We start from the raw sequence: 18,648 nt of genomic DNA on the forward strand, positions 1-18,648 counted from the left end.
TGCTGAAGTTAATTGGTACGTTATTTCTTGTGTAACAGGTTCTTCAGCTGTATCAGATTACACAGATAAATCATGGTTTGATGATGGTTGGTCCCTCTGGAAGTGGAAAGAGCATGGCCTGGAGAGTACTTCTGAAGGCCCTTGAACGGCTGGAGGGTGTGGAAGGTGTTGCTCACATTATAGATCCAAAAGCCATCAGCAAAGATCACCTCTATGGTACTTTGGATCCAAATACCAGGGAATGGACAGATGGCTTGTTTACACATGTCCTGAGAAAGTAAGTTTTTAATAGCACAAATACAAAATGGCTGGAATATTTGTACCTAGGATAACCTCACCTGACTGAGTTTTAATTCTCTACTTCAATGAATATTTCATTTAATATAGAATCATAGACAATGTGAGAGGTGAACTACAAAAACGTCAGTGGATTATCTTTGATGGTGATGTAGACCCTGAATGGGTTGAGAACTTGAACTCTGTTCTGGATGACAACAAACTTCTGACTCTGCCAAATGGAGAACGTCTCAGCCTCCCACCAAATGTAATGTTACTTTTTTTACATTGTGTTTATGTGCTGTATATAAGCTTGTTGGTTTAATTTAATATATACTAGTGTTGTGCCTCTTTCTCATCACAAGCAAAGCAATACTTAGTTCAGATTACAGTTTGCTGGGGTAAGGGGTTTTTGTGGAAACATTTCATGTTACACTTACTCTGACCCTGTAAGACAAAATGTGAATTATATAAATCTTACAGTAAATGTCAATAATGATGAACTTGCCTTAGGACCATATAATGCTGATGTTGATTATTCAGAGTCTAAATACAAATTTGCATATTTTAAAAGGTCTCTTTTTTCAGGGAAAGGGTTTTTGTACTGTTTTGATCTTGGTTGGTTGTTCTTACTCATAAGTGTTGTTTTAAATTTCTATTTTTCAGGTGCGTATCATGTTTGAAGTACAGGATCTGAAATACGCCACTTTGGCTACTGTGTCAAGGTGTGGTATGGTCTGGTTCAGTGAGGATGTTCTCAGTACAGACATGATATTCAATAACTTCTTGGCCAGACTAAGAAGCATTCCTCTGGATGAAGGTGAGGAGGAAGCTCAGCGCAGGCGAAAGGGCAAAGAAGATGAAGGAGAAGAAGCAGCATCCCCAATGTTGCAGGTATAACTTAGATTGCATTATGGAATAAAGTAGTAAAAATGCTTGTCTCACAGGTACACCATACGTAGAATTTATGACAGCCTGTCATAGAAAATCTGACTTCTTCTTTACATATTTTATTTTTTCTTTTCTTTTTTTAAATATGAAGCATTGCAAACCTTAAACATTTTTTTTTCTGTCTGGTAGTCAAACGAGAAGCAAATGCTTAGAGCAGTGTTTGTCTCCCTCAACAGATTCAGAGAGATGCTGCAACAATAATGCAGCCATATTTCACATCCAACGGCCTGGTAACCAAAGCACTTGAACACGCTTTCAAGCTGGAGCACATTATGGACCTCACCCGCCTGCGCTGCCTTGGCTCTCTGTTCTCCATGTTGCACCAGGCTTGCCGCAACGTGGCCCAGTACAATGCCAACCATCCTGACTTCCCCATGCAGATAGACCAGCTGGAGCGTTACATCCAGGTAAGTGCAGTCTGCTGCTACATGACTTCTGTGTTTGCCTAGATTTGAGTTACTCACTGAGCTTTGTTCCATTACTCTAAAACCAATAGTTGGCTGTTGTTGCTTCTTCCAGAGGTACCTGGTCTATGCGATACTGTGGTCTCTTTCCGGAGACAGTCGTTTGAAAATGAGAGCGGAACTGGGAGAATACATTAGGAGGATCACCACTGTGCCACTGCCAACTGCGCCCAACATACCTATAATTGATTATGAGGTAAACCTTTCTTGTGCTAGAAATGTTGCTGTCTCATTTTCTTAAAAGCATGCTTTAGGTTTTGGAGACAAACCTGGAGAATAAACTTCTAGACTGTCTTAAATTTTACATTTTCACACTCCAACAAACAAGCTGCTTGTTTAAATAAGCACATCAAATTTGATGTCACTTAAAAAAATCAATTTAATTAAGGTTGAACAGGATTCCTGTTCTGAATTCTCTAATCAAGTTTTTGTGCTTCTAGGTGTCCATTACAGGTGAATGGGTGCCATGGCAATCCAAAGTTCCTCAGATTGAAGTTGAAACACACAAAGTTGCAGCTCCTGATGTTGTAGTGCCAACCCTAGATACAGTTCGCCATGAAGCATTGCTGTACACTTGGCTGGCAGAACACAAACCTCTGGTGCTCTGTGGTCCACCAGGTTCTGGAAAGACCATGACCCTCTTCAGTGCTCTCAGAGCTCTGCCTGACATGGAGGTACACGAGAGTTGTGTGCGTGTGTGTGCACATGGGTGTGTGAATTACAGAGTAGTAGCAAGTCTTTAATCTTCTTAAGATTAAAGATAGCATGGAATTTATTTCCTAGCCAGAACTCAGTGATAGCTTTACCTCAGTTGGTCATGTGTATATATAGCAAAAAATAAAAATCATGTTGAGGAGAATACAATTTCATTTCTCAAGTTCCTTAGCCTAAAGCTGCTTTCTTCTCTTGCCACTTCAGTAACAGAGGGACATTCCTGCCTGCGTTGAGTGTTCAGTTAAAAACCTGTGCAAATGTTTAAGAGTAGCTCTCATTCTTCTGTGTATTTAGGTGGAGTGACAGTTACATGAGGCTGTGATGTTCAAAATACAGGGTTAGGCAAGAAGCATTGCTGCATAGTAAATGGAAAAGCTGCAGTGGGAAGCAGAGTATCTAGGCTGTGTATGGCTGTATATATGTGGCAGTATACCTGTAACGTGGATGGTATATGTACTTGCATTGTGAACAGCTGAACATAGCAGGACTCCTGATACACTCTTTCAGTCCTTAGTGTATTTTAATTTTTTTTTCACTATTCTCTTTTTAAGGTGGTTGGACTCAACTTTTCAAGTGCTACCACTCCAGAACTGCTGTTGAAAACTTTTGACCACTACTGTGAATACAGGCGTACCCCTAATGGAGTGGTGCTGGCTCCTGTGCAGTTAGGAAAGTGGCTGGTGCTGTTCTGTGATGAAATCAACTTGCCAGATATGGATAAGTATGGCACACAGAGAGTCATATCCTTCATTAGACAGGTTTGTTTTTCTTCCTAATCTACTGCATCACAGCAGCTACCTATAGGGAAATAAAATGTTCCACTGATTTGATTTTATTTTTGTTTTTGTTCCAGATGGTGGAACATGGAGGATTCTACCGTACATCTGACCAGACATGGGTGAAACTGGAGAGAATTCAGTTTGTTGGTGCATGTAATCCACCTACTGATCCTGGAAGAAAACCTCTGTCACATAGGTAATGTGTCTAGTAAATTCTAGGTAACAATGGTACAGGAATCAAAACTGAAGCATTGATTATGTAATCTGTTCTTAGATTGTTTACACAATTTTTAACAACACTTGTTTAACAACAGCTGTGCTGAAATTGTGTTCCTTGCTTTTGCACTATCTGCTGTTTGGCTCCTAACTTGACAGCCTGGCAGTGGACTCAGTTTTAGACTGTTGAATCACCTGTCTGAAACACTTGAGAATGGGAGCAGTCAAACCAACTACAATAGTTGCTGATTATTTTGAATCAAGCAGTTATTTAATTTTGGTGAAAGATAATGAAGGGAATGCAGATAGTAATTTGACTTCCTGTACTGTGTAATATGCTAATCTTTCAGATTTTTACGACATGTTCCCGTGGTTTATGTGGACTATCCTGGACCAGCTTCACTTACTCAGATATATGGAACATTTAATCGTGCAATGCTGAGGTTGATCCCATCACTTCGCACATATGCAGAACCTCTCACTGCTGCTATGGTAGAATTCTACACAATGTCTCAGGTAACTTGTTAGGTGCAACTCCAAACTACAGTTAGAAGGCTTTCTTCTATGATGAATCATTTAACATGTGTTGTTAGCCTTTCACATGTATAATATATGTACAAGAACTCAACTAATTACTTGAGGTCTGGCAAAAATGACCAAATTATCTTGTCAGAGTAATATCTTGCAATCGCAAGGCCTGTAAAAAAATATGGAGCAATTTCAAGATAAAGTAACTAATTAAGTTTAAATTTTTAGGAGAGATTCACTCAAGACACGCAGCCACACTACATCTACTCACCTCGTGAAATGACTCGGTGGGTGAGAGGTATATTCGAAGCATTAAGACCACTAGAAACCTTACCAGTTGAAGGGCTTATCAGGATTTGGGCCCACGAAGCTTTACGTCTCTTCCAGGACAGGTAAAAAATTCATGAGCTGGGGAAGCAAAGCCATAAAAAGTTGCCTAATGCTTGCCAACTTTCGTTAGAATGTCAAACTGAAGTGTGCTTTATATGTTAAATAGCTGGAATACCAGTGAGAGTATTTCCTTTCACTCCAGCTTGACTCTCTTGGGAGTTGTATCTGTACAAAGCAGAAATATACTCCATAGTGCTGCCATGTGGTGTGATCATGTCCTCCCATTATAGAGGAATGTACTCACTGACTTACTTCTTTATCCAGACTTGTAGAAGATGAGGAGAGACGCTGGACTGATGAGAACATTGACATGGTTGCTCTGAAACACTTCCCCAACATTGACAAAGAAAAGGCAATGAGCAGACCTATCTTGTACAGCAACTGGCTGTCAAAGGCAAGTTAAAATTTAAAAAAAAATAAACCCCAGAATTAAATTGGTTAGATGCAGCTGAGTGATGCAGCTCTTGTGACCGTATTAAAGTGATAATCGGTGCCCATCATGCTGTTAAATTGATCCCCAAGAAATTTTTACTATGATTATCTGAAGTGAACTCTGCCACAAAGTTAGTAGCTGCTGTGCCAGGAATGCTGGTGTAAGAGCTACCATGGAATGTAAAGGCAGTATAAAATGCTGTTTCTCAAGAATAGTGTGACTCTATCACGTGACAGTTATTCCTTATGGAATCTCTTGGATAAGGCAGTGACCCTTGAGCAATACTGGTGTTACACATTTTCTGGTGACCTGTTTCTTATAATCTGAATTGATCCATCTGAGCAACCTGTACAAATCCTGGTGAGTTTAGGCAAAAGTCCACCTAGCTTGCTACCCATCTCTGGCCAATAGTAAAAAAGGAAAAGTTGTTTAAAATAAATTGGAGAAGGAAGTAAGTCTGTAGTGCTACTTCCCAGTCTCTGGTAACTGGCAGCATGGGCTCAGCCTATGGTAAGTTCAGTAGATACAGTGTTTAAACCCCATGCTGCTACCTGTGGCACTCTAGGCAGTGGACATGTTCCTGTGCAAGTTAAATGAGTACAACGTTCTTAAGCTTTTGTAGAGGATTGCTACTTTAAGTATTCTAGTAGTTCTGCTTTTGGGTACTCATAAATTTACCCCTAAACAAATTCCCGTAATCTCACCTTCCATACTGTATTGACTGGTTCTTTTAGGATTATATTCCAGTGGATCAGGAAGAATTGAGAGATTATGTGAAGGCTAGGCTTAAGGTCTTTTATGAAGAAGAACTTGATGTACCACTTGTCCTGTTCAATGAAGTCTTGGATCATGTGTTAAGAATTGACCGGTAAGTTTATATAATTGGTGCTGCTCATATAAACAGTATTTAGAGTTACTCTAAACCAGAGTAGCTTCAGTCCAGAGTAATGGAGCATGGTCTCGTTGTCTATAGAAAATAAACTGCCAGCCTCCAGATAGCAGGATACTATCTGGAAAGGTGTGCCAGTTTTGGTAGTAACTTGAAGCTTAGGTGTTCTAGGGAAAGCTTCAGTAAGTTGCTAACACTTATCAATCACACTTGGTTGTGTTCTTTTTCAGAATCTTCCGTCAGCCACAGGGCCACTTGCTGCTAATTGGAGTCAGTGGAGCAGGGAAAACAACCCTGTCAAGATTTGTTGCCTGGATGAATGGTTTGAGTGTCTACCAAATCAAGGTTGGTGTGCTAAGTTTAACTTCTAAACACCTGTGAGTCAATACTCCCCCTTGTATATTGACCCCTAAAATCCCATTAAAAGATAAACCAAAATGTTAATGACCAAAGTGTTAACACTTACCAGGTTCACAGAAAATACACAGGTGAAGATTTTGATGAAGACCTTAGGACAGTATTGAGACGCTCTGGCTGTAAAAATGAAAAAATAGCTTTTATTATGGATGAGTCAAACGTCTTGGATTCTGGATTCTTGGAGCGAATGAACACTCTCCTAGCCAATGGAGAGGTAAGAAGATTTTAAGTAAGTATTTTTTGCACCTTTTTGCAACCATAAACTACAACAAAATTGTCTTTTGAATTAGGTTCCTGGTCTCTTTGAAGGAGATGAATATGCTACCCTCATGACTCAGTGTAAAGAAGGAGCACAGAAAGAAGGTTTAATGTTAGATTCACATGAAGAACTCTACAAATGGTTCACCAGCCAAGTTATTCGCAATCTCCATGTAGTGTTCACTATGAATCCATCTTCTGAGGGCCTGAAGGACAGGGCAGCTACCTCTCCTGCACTCTTCAACAGGTAATTGCTACATACTCCAACACATTTTACAGGTACCATTAAAAAACTACTTTTGGGGAAGTCTTCACAAATGCTTTGTATTTCAGATGTGTCTTGAACTGGTTTGGAGACTGGTCAACTGAGGCACTGTACCAAGTTGGCAAAGAGTTCACAAGCAAAATGGATCTTGAGAAACCAAATTACATTGTGCCTGATTACATGCCAGTTGTGTATGATAAACTGCCACAGCCACCATCGCATAGGGAGGCTATTGTTAATAGCTGTGTGTTTGTCCATCAGACTCTTCACCAGGTATGTTATTACACTGCTTAACTTACACTTACCTCTACGCCATGGCATCATTCACCAGTTTCCTAAAAACTATAATCCTTGGCATCCAAATAAATTCTAAAACAGTGCATACTCTACAACACTTTGTTCCCTAAAGGCTAATGCTCGGCTGGCAAAACGAGGAGGCAGAACCATGGCAATCACACCACGCCACTATTTGGACTTCATCAACCATTATGCCAACTTGTTCAATGAGAAGCGAAGTGAACTGGAGGAACAGCAAATGCATTTGAATGTTGGTCTTAGAAAAATCAAGGAAACAGTTGATCAGGTATGTATCTTTAAAACTTTGACCTTTACAAAGCTGGAGTGAGTAAATAGATCTCAATGCTCAATATGAATTCTCTCTTCCATCTTACAATCAATCTTAGGTGGAGGAATTGCGGCGTGACCTCAGAATAAAGAGTCAGGAGCTGGAAGTGAAAAATGCAGCAGCCAATGACAAGTTGAAAAAGATGGTGAAAGATCAACAGGAAGCTGAGAAGAAAAAGGTAAAAATTTTTGTTAAATCTCTGTGCATAGTAATTATTTTATTTACAAAACAGAGCCTACAGAGCAAGTACTGGAAGAATTTCAGCTTCTAAAAAGCAGTATTTTATCTGTGAAATTTCCCTATAGGTTATGAGCCAGGAGATTCAGGAACAGCTGCACAAGCAGCAGGAGGTCATTGCAGACAAGCAGATGAGTGTGAAAGAAGATCTTGACAAGGTGGAGCCTGCTGTCATTGAAGCTCAGAATGGTATGTTAGCACCTCAAGAGATCATACTATGGTCTTGGATCTAAAATTGATCTGTGGGAACGTGTTTTCTTGTGATCCGAGTTGGTCCTGTCTAATAAAAGAGTAGGCTTTTAGCATGGGGCTGAACAGAGTTGAAGAAATTCCTTTTGTATTCACAGTCTTTGAGCTGTGGCTGTGATTTTTGTGTGGGTTTTTTTTTTTTTCTGTGTATAATAGTACCAATCTGATTCTTGATGCTCCTTCTATGGCTTGTGGCTTAGTTTCTGGCAGACCAGCTGTAGAAAGACCAGTGATGCCTTGCTGCTGAGCAGACAGCATACAGTCAAGCTGTCCATTCATTAAACTGGGTAGACAAATCACTGGTTTGAGTGAATCATTTTTAGGCAGCAGAATAAGTTGCCTGTGCCCATTTGGCAAGTTGACATTCATGGAAGCGTGTGTTGTAATATAGTAATTATTCAGTAGTATCTGCTTCTCTAATAACCTCATATTCCTTTTCAGAATTTTGAAGCATTTATGCAAATCTAGGGTATTTTGCTGGACTTTGCTAACTGTTTGTTTTCTTCCCAATTAACACTTTCTGTCTTTCTGGCACTGGTCAGCTGTGAAGTCAATAAAGAAGCAGCACCTGGTAGAGGTCCGTTCCATGGCTAATCCACCTGCAGCAGTGAAGTTGGCACTGGAGTCCATCTGCCTGCTGTTAGGTGAAAGCACCACTGACTGGAAGCAAATACGTTCCATCATCATGAGAGAGAACTTCATTCCAACCATTGTTAACTTCTCTGCTGAGGAAATCAGGTGAAGTGCAACTGTGAAATATTTATGTGAATAAACCATTTACAAAGAACAGAGGGTTTTAAGTGGACTTCCCTCTGTGTAATTGCTTTGGTAGCACTTCACTTCTTTTGACACCAGCTTACTGCACATGGTGAACATGTAGATGCTACAGGAAATAGACTTCTGAAGCCAAGGTGTATCATGACAGCTGGGAAAAAGCAGCTGCTTGTTGTGTGACTTAATGGCATGGTTGCATAGCAGTATGTTGGTATCCAAAGCCACATTGTCAGTTGAAAGTGGTTTTGCAGCAATAACAGACCAGGCTGCTGAGGGCTTTATTTAGCTTAGAAGGTCAGCCTCCTAGACGTCTCTAAATGTGAGCAGAAGGTCAGACCAGAGACATCTGAATTCCCTCCAACTCCAGTTTTTTTAGAGCAGAGTTGAGCAGTTTGTGAATGCCTAGTCTTAAAATATTGATAATTTTTTTTTATCTCCTGTAAGCTGTAATTTCTGAAACAACACATTGAACTTCCTAACTACTACTCAGCAAAACTGACAGGAAATGTTTCTTGTCAGCTGTGGAAAGCAGGCTAGATAAAGGGATACTGAGCACCTGTGTGCTGACATATAGTGTACTCATGCTCTCTGTAAAAATTTTTCCCTTGCAGTGATGCCATCCGGGAGAAGATGAAGAAAAACTATCTGTCAAATCCAAGTTACAACTATGAAATTGTAAACAGAGCATCACTGGCCTGTGGACCCATGGTGAAATGGGCAATTGCACAGGTAAAGTCAGCTTGAGGAGGCAAAGACGAGGTGAAAAGAGTGAGCCAGAAGGCACATAGCAATGTCTAAAGGCTCTGAATTTGCCTTTATTCAGCTAAGTATTGCAAGCGGTTTTGCTTCAAAGAAATGTGGTAAATGCTTTAGATGAATGCTTATGGGATACATAATGCCATGCCACAGAATTATTGGCCAGTTGTGATACAGCCTCTGCACTGAAAAACTTTAGGTTTACAGTGAACACTGGTGGATACTTTCTGTATGTGATGTCATTCTACAGGACAAGACAGTTCTCCACTGGAGAATGCAATGCAGTCCTCTTAATGAGACTGCATTTGTCTTGCCTCAGAGAAGGACATAATCAAGGCAGACTTTTAAGTTTCCTAAAGGAATAGGCTTTGGGAATCTTGCCCCCAGAGTGAGATACCCAAGAATTATTTTACTTGCTTGTTGGTGTTCCAATACAGCAAAATTCTTGGCTTGTTAAAACTGTGCCTGCTTAGAGTGGCATGATCTGGAGAGACTGTATTTGATTCTTGCAAACAGGCCCGGTCCTAAATGTTCTGTGGCTTAGCTTTACTCATTTCACTGGTAAGAAGGGCAGATTAGCACAGTACTGGCATGGACACCACATTGAATATTTATGTTAACAATGCTGTGCACTTCTTAATGTGAACCTTCTGATTTACTTTGTGTAAATCTACAGAGCAGTACAAGGATATTGCAAAAAGCAATTACTTACGTTTCTGTGCTTAGTTTAAACTAGAGCCCTAGGGACTGATAAACAATACTAAGTTTCTCTTAAGTAGTTATTAATTCTTACACAGGTCAGAAGTACATAAATTTGAAAAGATGCAGTTGATAGTATATACACCATGCTGTGGTTCCTGTTAACGTGGCATTTTAGAAAGTGTAAAGGTTCTATTTATCATTTGCAGCTGAACTATGCTGATATGTTGAAAAGAGTGGAACCTCTACGCAATGAACTGCAGAAGCTGGAAGATGATGCCAAAGACAACCAACAGAAAGCAAATGAGGTGGAGCAAATGATTCGTGATCTTGAGGCCAGTATCGCTCGTTACAAAGAAGAATATGCAGTACTGATTTCGGAGGCTCAAGCTATTAAGGCAGACTTGGCTGCTGTAGAAGCAAAAGTAAGACTTCATATACCAATAATTTTTCATTCTTTAATCTTTGACAATCCAAAATTGAATCATTCTTTGAATTTGAGAGCGGACTTGGTTGCTTCTCCTGTGTGGTGCATTTGAACTGTTTCATCTCTGGGTGTCACGAGGCTTCTCAAGAAACCTGTCTGGAGTTAAATACCTACTCATGTTGCTACTTGATTAACAAGACAGTTCTCATAAGGTTTAAAATACCTAGAAAGCCTTTGAAAACAGGTATGGATGTAATAGGATTGTAATGTCTTTAACTGGACTTCAAGGAGGAAAGTGTGGATTTCTCTTTGAACTTGATCTCATCATTAGTATGTTGCTACTGTACTAGTACTTAGCACTTTTAAGTTCCTCAAGGTTACAGTTGGAATCAACTTAATAAATTAGCACTGAAGAAGCCCAAATTTAATCTCATTCTGAGCTTTTAAATTTAACTTGGGCCTTGAGTTTGAATTTAAATGTTCTGAGAGACTGGCAATAAAAGAAAATTTTATAATCTTAAGAATCTACTTCACCACTTATTTCTAGGTAAACCGTAGCACTGCTCTTCTGAAGAGTCTTTCTGCTGAACGTGAAAGATGGGAGAAGACAAGTGAAACTTTCAAAAACCAGATGTCCACTATTGCAGGAGACTGTTTACTGTCAGGAGCTTTTATTGCCTATGCTGGCTACTTTGATCAGCAGATGCGTCAGAATCTGTTCACTACGTGGTCTCACCATTTGCAGCAAGCAAATATCCAGGTAAAGATACAGTCATAAGTTAACCATAAATTGATTTACTACAGGAGTTAAGCTTTAGTTTTCCTAATGGAGCTGTTTGAAAGCTGTTGCAGCTTTGTAGAGCTGCATTTACTTAAAATGTCTTCACCAGCTGTTTGGAGAATGTCAAGTTAAATACTAACTGTGTTTGCTTCCTGCAGTTCCGCACAGACATTGCAAGGACCGAGTACCTTTCCAACGCCGATGAGCGGCTGCGCTGGCAAGCAAGTTCTCTGCCTGCAGATGACCTGTGCACTGAGAATGCCATCATGCTCAAGCGCTTTAACAGGTACTGCATTCTAAGATGTGAAGTTCTTAAGCAACATTCTCACAGCAATTTGCACCTATTGAATCACAGTAGCTCCTTCAAAGCACTGTTTCACTGGGATGTGAATGTCTAATTTTCCTAAAAGCTTCTAAACCATGTGTAAACGTAAAAACTCTCATTCATCTTTGCTTACCTTTTTTGTTATGCTTAGCTGTTAAAATAAGTTAACTATTTTGTTATTTGAGGTATTTTGTTGCCCAAATACAAACTTACCTTTTAAAACTGAAGCGAGTCATTGAACCTGCCTCAACATAGTGAAGGAATAAGCAAGGTTTTAGAGTTGAGACTAATAATGCAGTGTAAATTCATAAAACTGCTTAGACACTGTCTCAAACCTAAATAATGGAAATGTTTTATTATTAACTTAAGGTATCCATTGATCATTGATCCTTCTGGGCAAGCTACAGAATTTATCATGAATGAATATAAAGACCGTAAGATAACTCGTACAAGCTTCTTGGATGATGCTTTCAGGAAGAACTTGGAAAGTGCCTTGAGATTTGGTAACCCACTTCTAGTTCAGGTTAGTGGCATGATTGTGTATTAGAAAGCTATTTAAATTCTTGTATTCGGTCCTATGTATTAGAAAAGTTTGCAATTTTTCTCTTAGTAACATGCAAGCAACTTTATTTTCAATTTACAATTTAACAAGTAAACTAGTGATACATGTGGTGTTAGTCCTGAGAAGAACTAGTGAGCTACAAAATCAAAAGAAGGTATTTCCTTTTCTACCATTTCAAGATCAAATTCTTTTATTTTGAAATGATCTTTCCATACGATAAAATGACTTACAACCTGTTGATCTGTTCATTTTCACGTGCTTTCTCTAGTCATAGATAATGGCAACTAATGTGGTTAGTTATCTAGAATTAAATCTACTCTGAGTATCAGGGAGAAATTTCAATAATATGAAGAAATAGGCAACTATAGGAATAATTGACTTTCACTTGAAATGGGTATGTTTTTCATTTCTTAGTATGGAAATGGAAAAGATCAGTAGCTGTTGCTTGTGCTCTTTAGAATAAGGCTTACATGCAGTAGAGTTAACAAAATTACAGCCACTGATAATACTTCTCTTCTATACCTGTGTAGCTCAACTAGACATCTAAAGTGCAGATACCTTCTGAATGTGATCCCTATTACAAACCGTCAATTGTTTGCTTATCAGAATTTTAAGCCCCTGTTGGATTGTGAGTTTTAGCTTGAGATGTTTGCAAACAACAGTCTTTAACACTTCCTTCTAGGATGTGGAGAGCTACGATCCAGTTCTGAATCCTGTTCTGAATCGTGAAGTCCGAAGAACTGGAGGCAGAGTTCTGATTACTCTAGGAGACCAGGATATTGATTTATCACCATCCTTTGTTATTTTCCTTTCCACCAGAGATCCAACAGTAAGTAAAATCAAAAGCTGTCCTATTTGTAGAATTGGCATGTGAAGAGAGCTGAGAAAATTTTTTCATGTTTCCTGTGACAGGTTGAATTCCCACCAGACCTCTGCTCTCGTGTTACATTTGTGAACTTCACAGTAACTCGCAGCAGCTTGCAGAGCCAGTGTCTGAATGAAGTCCTGAAAGCTGAAAGACCAGATGTTGATGAAAAACGCTCTGACCTCCTCAAGCTTCAGGGTATGTTTACCAAAATTAACTTCCTCCTGTTCTAAAAGAATACAGTGGGTTTGCTCTAGAATGGTGAAATGTCTTCGTACTCTTTGCAGGATGCCCAATGGCAAAGTACATACAATTCACATAATTCTTTAACATATCTGTGCAATGTAACTTTTTTTCTTCTATTTCAGGTGAATTTCAGCTGCGCTTACGTCAGTTGGAAAAATCCCTACTACAAGCACTTAATGAAGTGAAGGGACGCATCCTGGATGATGACACCATCATTACTACGCTTGAGAACCTGAAGAAGGAAGCAGCAGAGGTCACCAGAAAAGTAGAAGAGACTGATATAGTCATGCAGGAAGTGGAGACTGTTTCCCAGCAGTACTTGCCTCTTTCTACAGCTTGCAGCAGTATCTACTTTACTATGGAATCACTGAAACAGGTAGGTTGAGTTCTTCTATCCGGTGCTTTGAGTGTTTAATGGTTAAGGCTAAATAGGCACTGCCCAATATTGCAGTTTGGTAGGCATACTGTCTTGGTTATCAAACAGCAGGATTGTGGAGAGAAAAAATAAACTCTCTTCTCTTTCAGATACATTTCCTGTACCAATACTCCCTCCAGTTTTTCTTGGACATCTATCACAATGTCTTGTATGAGAACCCAAATCTGAAGGGAATTACAGACCATACTCATCGTCTCTCAATCATCACAAAGGATCTCTTTCAGGTTGAGTTTTTTAATTAATAAATGTAATTCTTTAATGATTCTTGAAGGGTCAGAGTTCAAAGCTTCTTACACTACTACTCTGTTTTGTTCCTAGGTGGCCTTCAATCGAGTGGCACGTGGCATGCTGCACCAGGATCACATAACATTTGCCATGTTATTGGCCCGGATCAAGCTGAAAGGCACTATTGGGTAAATGCTTGTTTTCTTGCTTCACTTCAGTTGAAAAAGGGAGGGCTGTCTTGAAGGCATCTAGCTAAAGTCTTCTTTTCCCTTAACATTAGGGAACCTGCATATGATGCAGAATTCCAGCACTTCTTGAGAGGGAAGGAGATTGTACTGAACACTGCATCTCTCCCCAAAATCAATGGTTTGACTGTAGAGCAAACAGAAGCAATGATGAGGTTGAGCTGCCTTCCTGCATTTAAGGACCTTGTTTCAAAAGTTCAAGCTGATGAAGTAAGTGTTGGCTAGGGTCTGTCTCTCCACTGAACTAGCTTGTTAAGCTTTTCAGGTGTCTGCTTGAAAAGCTTCATGCTTACGAGTTACCTTATGCTGTGGAAAGGGAAGTACTAAAGATTAACTAGTTGTAGTTGTGGAAATGAATGTTCATAATTCCTTTGTAAGAACCTTACTTTCCTAGCTGTGAAACTTGTAAAGACCAGCACGGTTCATCACTCAGGAACAGTTTCACTGTTCATCTGGCTTTGTGGTTGACCACCTTTGGTTCCCATGGTAGCAGAAACTGGCGCTGCATATCTTTTGCTGTGTCACTATTGTGATAATTGTGCAACAGAGGGGAGCAGCCCCAGCCATACCTAACTTCATTGTGGTGGGCTCTTGGACATGCCTATGTGGAATGGATTTGGATAGTACTCCACTGCTGAATACTGTATCTTCTCATGGCAGAAATGTTCAAAGAGTAATACATCTTTGTCTTGACTGTGAAACTGTATACCACAAATTATGTCCATATCTTAAATAGTACCTGTTTGGTTTGCCCTGCCTAATTTTTATATTAGAAGTTGAATTCTCTTTACTACATCTAGTTTTTCTCAAACTGTTCAGCCTGGGGTAGAATAACATACAGCTTGGCCTGGGATTTGATAGAGATTGTAGAATCAGGGGTGCTGGAGGCTATCAGTGAAATGATTTGGCACATTTAAAGACAGGATAACAGACAAAGTGTAATTTGAGTTTTACATGTCCTTGCTATACATTTCTGATATCTTGAAACTCAGCTTAAGATTTTTTACATATTTTTTTTTTAATACAGCAATTCTGTATCTGGCTGGATAGCAGTTCCCCAGAACAGACTGTACCATACCTTTGGACTGAAGAAAAACCTGCAAGTAAGTGAAGGTGCACTGTTGTCCGTACCAGTCCTACTGTACTGATCTAAGCAGTCGCTATGATTTTAAAAGAAATACTAAAATAGAATTTAATGGTTGAGAAAATTATTAAGTTGGGATTGTATAAGAACCTCAAGTTGAGTCGGTTTGGTTCTGGCTTGTTTGGGGGATTTTTGGGAGGTTGGTTTGTTTTCACTGGGTTTTTTAAAACCCAACTGTTCTAAGCAGGAGTTACTACACTTGGTTTGCTGCACCTTAACCTGTGACCTGGTCTTCCACTGAGGATGAAATGTAATTCTACAGTCTCATTAGATTGCATAATAGTTTGGATTAACCTTAGTCATTGCCAGTCTGGAGATAGTCAATACTCTAAAAAGCTCCAAGACAGATTTTCTGAGAACAGAGCTGATCAAATTGAGTGTTTAGACCTGCCATTGTACCTGAGCATGAAGCCTTACCTCTTGCTACATTAGTTGCAGAGCTAACTTCTTAAGAGTGAGAACTTGAGGGTAACTGTTGCCTTTCAGTTCCTCTCCCCATCTAAAGGTAACTTTAGGAAGTGTTTCCTGTCTTTGATCATTCTGATCTCATTCCTGTAACTTCCTAAATTAAGGCTTCTAAGCGTGTATTTACTAGCTGCTTATTAAAGCTGCTGGACAATTAACTGAAGCAGCTCTAGGTCATCTACCCTATCCATGTAGGGTACAAGTGTATTTGCATTCAAAATCTAGCAGAAGAGCAGATTATTTTGTGAGTGAGAAGATGCGAAAAGATCTATTGTCCCTGGAAATTAAAATCACTCATGTCAATAATTCTAGCCTGTAGATCTTGTAAATCAGCTGAAGCTGCTAAGTTTTTTTCAGTTGTCAAATAGAAAACAGAACATAAGCATTTCATTAAAAAGTTGCATCACGTCTTCCAAAGGGATAATTAACTTTCTAGATATGTAGTCTTCAGAACAACATGGGGAGAAATTGGAGAAGTGAAGAGAGGAGGGTGTCAGGAATGGTTTTCTTGCCTGTCCATCTAATCCTGTCTCCTCTTTGCAGCTCCCATTGGACAGGCCATTCATCGCTTGCTTCTGATCCAGGCCTTCCGTCCGGATCGTTTGTTGGCCATGGCACATACCTTTGTTTCAACAAATCTTGGAGAATCTTTCATGTCCATTATGGAGCAGCCTTTAGATCTGACACACATTGTGGATACAGAGGTAAACTACTTACTTTTGAAATGCTTAGTGCTACCTTGCATGAGTTCCACAGTGAGTTAAGCTATCCAATGAATATATCTTCCACTTACCCTTCTCTGGTATGAGAAGTGAATTGGTTTTGGTTTTTTTTTTTAACTAAAACTAAGAGTAACATAATGGTTTTAGTTGTACAGAGGGAAGAAACACTGAGCTTACTGCATTGTCGTATTTATCTAGTGATTGATTCATATCCTTTTCAACTTCTTGGAGTACAGGTGAAACCAAATACCCCTGTGCTGATGTGTTCAGTGCCTGGTTATGATGCCAGTGGTCATGTTGAAGACCTTGCAGCTGAGCAGAATACACAGATTACTTCTATTGCTATAGGTAAGAGCATATCTTATTTCAACATCTAAGCATGAATGAAATCGTTAGCAGTGAGAGGTTTAGCAACCTTTCTGTCTTTTAGGTTCTGCTGAAGGATTTAACCAAGCAGATAAAGCAATAAACACAGCAGTGAAATCTGGAAGGTAAGTTCTGTATCATTTTCAGTAGAATACTGCATAGTAGAAAGGTAAAAGGGGAAGTTATCTATTGGTTAAAGAGATAAAACTGAGTAAAACAAAAAAGTAGGCCTATCTTTTTAATTTAAGTTTGTAACAGCAAGCACATGTTTAAACATCTTCTGTTTAAGTATTTTAAGGAAAAGTAGGCTGTACCTGCAAAACAAGAAAGTTAACCTATTTGCAATACAAAGTAACTGATTCTATGTAGAAGTCAAGTTTAAAAGAGGGAGGGAAATTTGTAGCAGTGATCCATTCTGTTACTCTTTGTGATGATCACAGCCAGGATCTGTAAGTTGTTCACTAAAAAGCGCTTGTTCTGTTTCAAAAATTCACAGATGGGTAATGCTGAAGAATGTTCACCTGGCTCCTGGCTGGCTCATGCAACTAGAAAAGAAACTACATTCTCTGCAACCCCATGCTTGCTTCAGACTCTTCCTTACCATGGAGATTAATCCAAAGGTAACACTGATTTCAAATTTGATTATCTGGCAGAGTAACTGGCTTGCAGAGCTAAGAGTGCTCCCCAGGGAATGTTCTCTCACAGCTGCCTTTCTGCAGTAAAGAAGAAGGAAAATACACACCTGTCAGGGCATTTATTAACCTTGCTTTCTGATAACTGGATTGTAGCTGTAAACCTCATACTGTTCTTTTTGCTGATTCCCCTAACCTCCAAAAGAAGGGCAATACTTCATGTGCTCACTGTAAGGTTTTGTAGCTAATGCAAACTGTGCTGGGATTTAATTTAGTGAAGGCTGATTTAATTTAGTGAAGGCTAAAGCAGCTGGATTTGAGCTTATTGATCTTCTCTAGGTGCCAGTGAATTTGTTACGTGCTGGCCGAATCTTCGTGTTTGAGCCTCCTCCTGGTGTAAAAGCAAACATGCTGAGGACCTTCAGTAGCATTCCAGTTTCTAGGATGTGCAAGGTGAGGCTGTGGTTTGTCTTGATGAAAGTAAATGGAAGAACATGTTTGTTGAAATCTTACCTTAGATGATAAAACCTCAGATACTAAAATGTACCTGAAGTGTTTTTTCTCTCCTCACCCAAGCAAAGTAGTAGTACCTTTTTCTGTTGGTAGAATATATTCAGTTTCAGTAGCAATCTAGCATTAAATCTGATACTTCCTAGTCTTTTAGAAGGCTTTGGTTTTATCAGTTCACTTGAGTAACAGTTGTTTGGTTTTCTGTTGTCTTTGTCCCCACTTCTAGTCTCCAAATGAGCGTGCTCGTTTATATTTCCTCCTTGCCTGGTTCCATGCCATTATCCAAGAGCGCCTGCGCTATGCTCCACTGGGTTGGTCCAAGAAGTATGAGTTTGGAGAATCTGACCTGAGATCTGCCTGTGACACAGTGGATACCTGGCTGGATGATACAGCAAAGGCAAGTAGTGTTGTGTACTTAGGCACAGGTAACAGATTACTTTGGATCTTCACTAAAACAATCTGTCCTGGAAAAATTAAGGAAGTTAAAAGAGTAGGCACAAAAAACCTATTGGCAATTCAACAATTGTTTCCTGCTAATTACAGGGTCGCCAGAACATTTCCCCTGATAAGATCCCCTGGTCTGCACTGAAGACCCTGATGGCCCAGTCTATCTATGGAGGTCGTATCGATAATGAATTTGATCAACGTTTGTTAAACACTTTCTTGGAACGTCTGTTCACTACCTTAAGTTTTGACAGTGAATTCAAACTGGCTTGCAAGGTTGATGGACACAAAGATATTCAGATGCCAGATGGAATCAGGTATCATTTTTACCTT

General features: G+C 39.5%; 1 protein-coding gene across 1 annotated transcript in view; it reads left to right on the plus strand.

Annotated features, from left to right (window-relative positions):
* DYNC1H1 (dynein cytoplasmic 1 heavy chain 1) overlaps positions 1-18,648 on the plus strand; it is a 45,148-nt gene that overhangs the window by 22,194 nt on the left and 4,306 nt on the right. Inside the window, exons 33-71 of the mRNA XM_005520123.3 lie at positions 39-277; positions 388-544; positions 943-1,170; positions 1,404-1,634; positions 1,747-1,887; positions 2,132-2,365; positions 2,957-3,163; positions 3,259-3,380; positions 3,751-3,916; positions 4,157-4,320; positions 4,583-4,712; positions 5,486-5,619; positions 5,871-5,985; positions 6,110-6,271; positions 6,348-6,562; positions 6,649-6,853; positions 6,990-7,163; positions 7,264-7,383; positions 7,511-7,631; positions 8,234-8,429; positions 9,077-9,194; positions 10,130-10,345; positions 10,895-11,107; positions 11,287-11,414; positions 11,823-11,976; positions 12,698-12,844; positions 12,928-13,078; positions 13,249-13,502; positions 13,652-13,786; positions 13,881-13,975; positions 14,068-14,242; positions 15,060-15,135; positions 16,185-16,345; positions 16,600-16,711; positions 16,794-16,854; positions 17,226-17,349; positions 17,701-17,814; positions 18,098-18,268; positions 18,415-18,632. Of these exons, the coding sequence (XP_005520180.1) occupies positions 39-277; positions 388-544; positions 943-1,170; positions 1,404-1,634; positions 1,747-1,887; positions 2,132-2,365; positions 2,957-3,163; positions 3,259-3,380; positions 3,751-3,916; positions 4,157-4,320; positions 4,583-4,712; positions 5,486-5,619; positions 5,871-5,985; positions 6,110-6,271; positions 6,348-6,562; positions 6,649-6,853; positions 6,990-7,163; positions 7,264-7,383; positions 7,511-7,631; positions 8,234-8,429; positions 9,077-9,194; positions 10,130-10,345; positions 10,895-11,107; positions 11,287-11,414; positions 11,823-11,976; positions 12,698-12,844; positions 12,928-13,078; positions 13,249-13,502; positions 13,652-13,786; positions 13,881-13,975; positions 14,068-14,242; positions 15,060-15,135; positions 16,185-16,345; positions 16,600-16,711; positions 16,794-16,854; positions 17,226-17,349; positions 17,701-17,814; positions 18,098-18,268; positions 18,415-18,632 (6,284 nt within the window). The remainder of the gene's footprint in view (positions 1-38; positions 278-387; positions 545-942; positions 1,171-1,403; positions 1,635-1,746; positions 1,888-2,131; positions 2,366-2,956; positions 3,164-3,258; positions 3,381-3,750; positions 3,917-4,156; positions 4,321-4,582; positions 4,713-5,485; positions 5,620-5,870; positions 5,986-6,109; positions 6,272-6,347; positions 6,563-6,648; positions 6,854-6,989; positions 7,164-7,263; positions 7,384-7,510; positions 7,632-8,233; positions 8,430-9,076; positions 9,195-10,129; positions 10,346-10,894; positions 11,108-11,286; positions 11,415-11,822; positions 11,977-12,697; positions 12,845-12,927; positions 13,079-13,248; positions 13,503-13,651; positions 13,787-13,880; positions 13,976-14,067; positions 14,243-15,059; positions 15,136-16,184; positions 16,346-16,599; positions 16,712-16,793; positions 16,855-17,225; positions 17,350-17,700; positions 17,815-18,097; positions 18,269-18,414; positions 18,633-18,648) is intronic.

This window comes from Pseudopodoces humilis, chromosome 7 (genome assembly GCF_049639895.1).
Source record: "Pseudopodoces humilis isolate 2021_Gansu_Grassland_sample_001 chromosome 7, ASM4963989v1, whole genome shotgun sequence".
Lineage (NCBI taxonomy): Eukaryota > Metazoa > Chordata > Aves > Passeriformes > Paridae > Pseudopodoces > Pseudopodoces humilis.